Source organism: Coffea eugenioides, chromosome 7 (assembly GCF_003713205.1).
Source record: "Coffea eugenioides isolate CCC68of chromosome 7, Ceug_1.0, whole genome shotgun sequence".
Classification (NCBI taxonomy): domain Eukaryota; kingdom Viridiplantae; phylum Streptophyta; class Magnoliopsida; order Gentianales; family Rubiaceae; genus Coffea; species Coffea eugenioides.
This window is the reverse complement of record NC_040041.1, coordinates 7,217,128-7,224,874: the sequence shown is the minus strand read 5'-3', so window position 1 is coordinate 7,224,874 and position 7,747 is coordinate 7,217,128. Positions and strand designations below refer to the sequence as shown.

Below are 7,747 nucleotides of genomic sequence, written 5' to 3'. Positions count from 1 at the left end.
ATACTAACAAATTATACCCTATCAATTCTCCCCACACCTGAATCATGCTTGCCCTCAAGCATGGGAGCAGCAATTGAACACCAAAATTTTGACAATGGCTATCGCTCTAACTACCGTATTGCCAAGATATCTAGAAAAATATATATCACGCATCACAGTTAAGATCCAAGAAAGACCACCCCGGTTAGCTTCCCAACCACCAACTCCTCCAATTTAAAGCAAACTAATCTAAGAAAAAGGAATGGTTGCTCACATTTATCAGCAAATGGTCCAACTATTAACCAAAATCTCGACATTGAGATCACAAACTGGCAAGCTGACTTATTCACATACTAACACAATCTTTATTTTATTATTTTTTTCTTTTTGTTTTGTTTTTGTTTCTTTTTCTCTTTTTTTTTTTTTTTTTTAGTACAAAAGGGACTTAGTCTATAGCCCTTAGAGCCTTTTGACGCGAACTCCAACATTTGATAGATGGAGGAGCCCGGTTACTCAGCTCCAATCGCTACGGGACCACACACTCATAGCAACTACTATCTTTTGACGCGAGAATCAACATTTTAGGTGAAGATCCCCGGTTACTTGGTACTAATCACTAGCGGAGTACAGTCAACTCTTATTTACAACCATATAGCACGATATCTAAAAGCAACACAAGAATAACAGCAGCCAGCCTCAAATTTCCAGACATGGAGAACTAAAATTAATAACTGGACCAATTCACATGAAAAATGCCAACAATCATTCCCTATGCCTAGAAAAATTAACCAAAAATTGGAAAAGTTAAGCAATTATTGATATTCACCAAAGAGATGTTCCTGAATTCAACCACATCAACTTGATACCTTTTTATTAATAAACTTGGCAATAACAGAATTAGAGACAACAATCCAGCATCAAACTTGGTATTCATATGAAGACTGACCACTAGAAAGAAAAAAGAAAAGAAAATAAACGAAAAAGGAGATAAATATCAAACTAAAACAAAGGAAAAGCCTTTAGAAACTAAAACAAAGGAAAAGCCTTTAGAAACTAAAAACAAAAATACTAGCACCCCAACTGATCTCCCCCCCACACCTGACACATTGCCCTCAATGTGATAATGTAAAAGCAGAAGGAAGGAAAGGGGCGTCGGTACTTCCCTGGAGGTGGAGGTCCGTGGTGGAGGTAGAAGCTGCGATTAGCTGGTGGAGGTGCACCAGCGAGGTGGGTGGCGGACGATGGAGGGTAGCCGAAAGAAGAAATAAAAGAAAAGGGAAGCAGGGCAGCGGGGAAGAAAGAAAGAAAGAAAGAAAGAAGAAGAAGAAAGAAAGAAAGAAAAGAAAGAAAAGAAAAAGAAGGAAAAAGAAAAATTTTTTTTTTTTTTTTCGAAAAATTGATTTCGACTTTTTAAATAAAATTTTTTTCTTCTTTTTTTTCTCTTTTTTTTTTGAATTTTTTCTTTTGAACTTTGGAAACTAAAGCTACGGTGATAAGAAATGTTTATTCTATTTTTTTTTTTTTTTTTTTTTTTTTTTTGAATCCTTACCTTTCCCGCGAACGTGACGCGGGCGCGTCATGAGGGCAAGAGAGCTCCCAGAAGTTTCTGATGTTTCTGATCGTGAGCTTCCTGCACATCACCATGCGGGCACGTCATGAGGGCAAGAGAGCTCCCAGAAGTTTCTGATCGTTAGCTTCCTGCACATCACCACGCGGGCGCGTCATGACTGAAGGGCACCTATAAATCAGCAAAAACGAAAATTGAAACCCAAAATCAGTCGAATTCAAGGAGAATACATCTAAACTACCACACGAAAATGAACAAACAATTAAAAGGAACAATTGGGTTGCCTCCCAAGGAGCGCCTTTCTTTAATGTCTTTGGCTAGACATTATCATGTTTTGCTCATGGAGGATAAAATCTTGTGGCTCGTCTTACTGCTTCATCCTCTATATAGTCCTGATAACCCTCGTAAATAGAATAATCCTTGAACATACGAGCTACGGGCTTCCATGGACTAGTGAATGGCGCCAAACGAGTCGATGATAATTTACATTCTCCATTCACTCCTCCCTCACTTGCATTCATTGGTTCAAGATATTTTGCCATCTCCACTCTCAACTTATTCCTGTCATGAAATTTTAAATTTTTTGGTATAATAAAATCAATTTCAGTAACAGGAGTTGAAGAATAGGAGTCAGGAAAATATTGATTAAGGAGTGGAGAAGATGTCACCGCATTTGGAGATTGTTCACTGGATTCATTCACTTGAACGAGTTGATCTTGGAGTCTCATTTCTTGCACTTCTGCTTCCTTTTCAACTGCATCTTTAAATCCGTTTTCTTGAAACTCTTGCAGTTCCATGTCATTTGGCCGGATAATTGCACTCTCATCTTCCTCAAGATTGATATTGGTTTGTGCGGGCAATTCTTCCATTTGAGGAGCCAATCGATTTATTCTGGATGTCAATAGACATAGTTGATCTGCCAGGTCGCGAAGGCTCGCTTGTGTCCCCTGATGAAATCGATCTAGGCTCGCTTGTGTCTCCTGATGAAATCGATCTAGGCTCGCTTGTGTCTCCTGATGAAATCGATTTGTATTAGCAATTAGTAATTCCATCATTTCTTCAAGAGACATACCTGACACGGAGGATGATTGCTGAGACTCTTGCTGTTGAAAATCCATTGGCCCGGTTGCATAATCAAAATTGGAATTATCCCACCATTCTTGATCATACCCGTTTGAATAAGGGTCATACTGCGTTTGATATTGGGGTGGAAAATCTCCAAAAGTATCAAGTGGAGAACTTAGATTATCTTGAAATACGGGGCATGTGTCAGTTGAATAACCTGAGTCAAAATAAGTCCCACAATTTGCAACAGCCCATTGATCATTAGGAAAAACATGAGTCTCATAACCCCATTCTGGAACAAAGTCCAGTCTATCATCAAAATATGGAATGTTAGCAGCCATAAAAAAAAATGAAAACAAAATAAACTCAAAAAGAAACAAATAATCTGGCACCAGTCCCCGGCAACGGCGCCAAAAATTGACAGGTGCCGAACCTGTGCAATAATAAATACCTACTCGAGAAAAATACAGATTTTGTATATAGCGGTGAGTAGGGTCGAATCCACAGGGACTGGGGATAATTCGTTTCTTCTAGAGTCCAAAGTATGGGGGGTTTTGGATTAAATGCTAACTAAATAAATTAACTGCAGAAAATAATTGATTAAGAGGAATAATTAAGGGAAAACTCTAGCCAAGGGTACACTTCAGAAATGGTTCATGCACTGATCATTGATGCAGAAATAATTCCAACATTTAGTAATAGATTAGTTATAGTTGTCATGCACGCGATAAACAACCAACCCTTCCTTAATTTCTCGATAGCTAAGGTACGACCGTTAGCTATTTCTCTAACCCAAAAATAACCCTAGGTACGACCGTAGGATTTAATTTCTAGATTGCATTAATAATTAGAAAGGCCCAATCCTAACCAACAAACACGCTACGAGGGTTTGTTTAAATTAGATCATATGCTCCCCTGACATAAACCCAATTACGCCAGTTGCTACTGAGATAGAGATAACGAACAATTACGGATTCAATTACCCCTATTTAGCAAAAATAGCCTATATGAATAATTAATTATTGCGCACTAATCAATCATACACAAGGCCATAGCAATTAAAATCAAGGAACATATAAATACCAATAAATGAAGAAAATAATTAAAACAGATTCGATCTCACAGTAATTGTCGAACCAAATCGTCAGTTGTCCCCTTGACTAGAAAAGCTTAACCACGCCTCATGAGAAAATCTCCCCGTTGGGGAATATTGTCGAATACCTGGCGTGTGTCAGAGGCCAGTCCAAAGAAAGAAAACTAGAACTAAACTAAAAAACTAAAACTAAAGCCCTAGATATCTTTTGCTTCTGTACGTTGTCCCCTTTTAAAGCAACAAAAGAAATATGACTAAAAGCTATCTAGGTGGTCCCCACACATGTGGACAAAGCCTCCCAAGTACTTCTTGTTCCAAGTCTCTCTACGTTGCTTTCTTTGAAGCCCAAATGACCAAATGCCTTTCACTAGCTTGTGGTCCCCCACCAATTCAAGGGCCCAAGGATTGAAACCCTTAGAAGTCTCCATATTTTTCACAAAGTCCCTCCTTTTTGGTAGTTTTCTGCTTCATTCCTGAAATTGATTCCAAATACCAAATATGAGTAAATATCAGCAATTAACACAATATTTGTCAGGGATAGAAGGGAAAATTAATAATAAAAATACTAACAAATTATACCCTATCAGAAACCATCTGTCTTCACTGTTTATATGTACTAGTTTGATAGACTTATCTGAGGTTACCATCCTTCTATTTCCCCTGTTATCTCTGTGTCCCTGAACTATTTCAAACTGTAGATGTTGTGCTCACCTGTTTCACTAGTTTGTTCTGGGTTTTCCTTTGTTTTGGCAACAAATAGAAATCTCTCATTTTTGAAGAGCAGATTATATGCAATGAAGAAGCATATCAGCATTTCCAATCACCCATAAATAGGAAAGGGAAGTTCATGGAAAGCATTATTCTTCTTTTTCTGGAAGATTAAGAATAGAAGATGTTTTGACATGATAAGTACAACTCAATGCTGATTCTCACAAACATAATTCTCTGCATCTATCTCCTATGCTGCAGGTACATCTACTACAAGTTGTTCTTATGATGTGTATTGCTTTGGAAATGTTTTACTTGAGTTAGTCACTGGCAACCTGGGTGTCAGTGCTGCCAATGGCTCCAGTATGAAGGATTGGATGGAAAACGCCCTAAGCTATGTTGTTTCAAACGATAAGAAACTCATCCTAAACATTGTAGACAATTCCTTAATCATAGATGAGCATCTTTTAATGGAAGTCTGGGCACTTGCTTTTGTTGCCAAGGCTTGTGTCCAACACAAGCCTTCCAAGCGGCCACAAATGCCAGAAATACTTGAGGCTGTAAAACATATTAAATTGACCAGGGTCAGTAATGGACATCTTCAACCTGCTAGTTATCCCAGCAAACTTTTCCCACCTCCTACAATGACAGCACTTCCTGAGGGATCTCGAACAATAGGTAGGTGTATATTGATTTCTGTCAAGCCTGTTCATTTTCTTCTTTTTCCTGTCAAGATATTAGCTTAAGATATTTTCCAATCAGTTGTTCTTTGATGGGGTATATTTTGTTTTTGATTGTTCATATGGTGGCAAATCAATTCTAAACTTTACATACTAGTTCACCCTCCATCCACGGAAAGTCCATATTAAGCCATAGATTCACATGGCAGCTTGCGTAGTACAATTTGGTTGGAAATTTTTTTGGATCAACTGGGAATTTAACCACCTGATTGTAATTGATGAGCAGGTTCAATTGATCTTGTATGATGATTAGTCCATACTTTGTTTAGCTGATGAGTTTTCGAGATATTTCTTCTTTCTAACATCTGTCTAGACAGAATACAAGGAAGCCGATGCCGGAGAAAACCTGGAGTTTTGATATCATAACAAAAACGTATAAGAACGAAAAATCTTTTTCTTTCTTTCTTCTTTTGCCCTTTTTGATTTTGAATATAACAGCACGGAAATAGGAGTATATTGGCATTAGTTCTTTGATTCTATTGACTTATAGAAAAATGGCAACCGCCTATCTTTGTCATGTAGGACGGCTTTCACAGGCAATACAAAATGCCAGATCCTCAGGCAACAGCAGTGCTTCATGGAACTACGTGTTCATGCGAATGAAGAGGTTTATCCACGCAGTGGAATCTTGGCTAACTCTAATTTAAGGATTTTTACATACTTGGAGATTAAGGCTGCTACAAGAAATTTCAAAATTGACACATTTTTGGGAGGAGGTGGGAGGGTATACAAAGGTTTGCTTCATCAGACGTCCACGTACTGTGGCACTGAAGCAGTAATTGCTGTTAAAAAAGTTTATGCTGAGTACATTCCGCAATTTCAACGATGGCCGGTAATTCCACGAAACTTGTAACCAGCCCATCTCTGACAGCCTTCGTTTGGTACCAATTGTTCCTACCTATTTGTAATATGGTTATCGCTTGCTCATAGAGGACTTGAGCTCTATATTCTTTTCTATTCCTGCATGCTGCTCACTCTTGTATTCTCTAAGGTGTGTAGAAATGGCTCAGCTTTCCGTAAAATGTCTTTGCTATGAACCCCTTGTCAAGACCATTAATGGGACAAGTTGTGGAGGTACTAGAAAACATTGAATCTGCCAATTAAAAGCGAAAAGGGCAGGAGATGAACTCCACCCGAGGAAGTGGTCTGCAACCAAGGAATGAAGGATATCCATCCCGTGGTTCCCATCCACTCCATATAAGTGCATAGCGACTGGACTAGCTTTCTCAAAGAGCAGCTCCTTCTAAGAATATATGTTTTTCCTGTACCCTTAGACTATATTCCAATCATTGTTCTCCAATCCCGCCTCGTACAAGTAGTTAAGAGCCCATTTTTCTTGTAGCGATAGAAATCCTACAGAACAAAATTGATATTTTGTGCTGATATTTTGTCAGTCAGCAATTTGTTGTAAAAATCAACCACTCATGTCCTTAGAATTCGTAGAAAAGGTACCTTTTTTCTGGATATTGAGAAGATTTTATTGTATTTTTTGTCATTTGTCAATTTAAGGTTATAGAGATCTGATATATTTTCTGACACAGGGAACTTCGTGTTCACTATCTTCTTCTTTTGGTAAGCTGTACTAAATTCTGTTCTGCTGTAAACCGAGACATATTGGAGCCAGTTTCTTGTTATACTAACTGGGAAAGAGTTTATCAGTGGCGGAGTCAGGACCTAAAGTCATAAGGTTCAACTTTGGACACCACATCGAATATAATCAGAGCAAATTTACAACAAAAAAAAAATGCTTATGTTAAACATACTTTTTCTCCGTTATGTCAATTATATTTTGACATCCAAGTTTCGCTATAACGTGGTGGTAGTTTAAAAATGTCAAAAGAGTTTGTTTTTGAATTTATATCAATAACTAATCTTAATAAGATCTAACACCTTTATGAAGCATAAGAATTAAGAATTCTTAATTTATCAAGGGAGGAAATGTAAATAAAAAAAAGGAGACATTCAAAATTTTAGAGGGGTCAATATATAAGTTGATGGAGTTCTCAAACATTTTCTGACCCTATATTTCTTGAGCAGTTGGGCTAGGGATGTAATCGAACCGAGCTGCTCGCGAGTAGCTCGCGAGCAGCTCGGTCAAGAGCTTGACTCGAACGATCAAACCGAGTTCGAGTCGAGTTTCGAGCAGCTCGATAAGGTTATCGAGTCGAGTTCGAGCATCCAAAAGTAATGCTCGAAGGCTCGACGAGCCTTATCGAGTATTTTAATTTTAATTATTTAATATATTATTATTATAAAATTACCCTTATACCCAAAAGAATTGTTGAATTTACGAAATGTTTCAAGTCATATAAAAATTTTAAAAGGGTAATAATGTCTTTTCGCTCAAAAATTATCAAAAAAATAAAATTTAATAACTCGAACTTGATAAGACTCGAATGGACTCAAACCCATACAAGTCGAGCTCGAGTATTGCGAGCAAGCTTCGAGCTCGAGCTCGAGCTTCAATAATACTACTCGCTCGAGCTCGAGCTCGAGCACCCCTATCTGTATGTCGAGTCGAGCTCGAGTAGCTGGGCAATAACAAAGGCAAGTTGTTGCTTGCATTTTTTTTTGGGTTTGGGTTAGCCTATAGGA

At 38.0% G+C, this 7,747-nt stretch overlaps 1 protein-coding gene across 2 annotated transcripts in view; it reads left to right on the top strand.

The window, feature by feature from the left end:
* The window catches only part of LOC113777603 (probable LRR receptor-like serine/threonine-protein kinase At2g16250), a 63,215-nt gene extending 56,607 nt beyond the window's left edge, over window positions 1–6,608 (top strand). The window contains exons 4-6 of one of the 2 annotated variants that reach the window (XM_027322751.1): window positions 4,674–5,090; window positions 5,470–5,525; window positions 5,675–5,721. In XM_027322751.1, coding sequence (XP_027178552.1) covers window positions 4,674–5,090; window positions 5,470–5,510 — 458 coding nt within the window. In that variant the 3' untranslated portion in view covers window positions 5,511–5,525; window positions 5,675–5,721. Of the gene's footprint in view, window positions 1–4,673; window positions 5,091–5,469; window positions 5,526–5,674 lie in introns of both variants that reach the window. The other variant, XM_027322750.1, reaches the window with a different exon arrangement.
* Window positions 6,609–7,747: the final 1,139 nt, after the last annotated feature.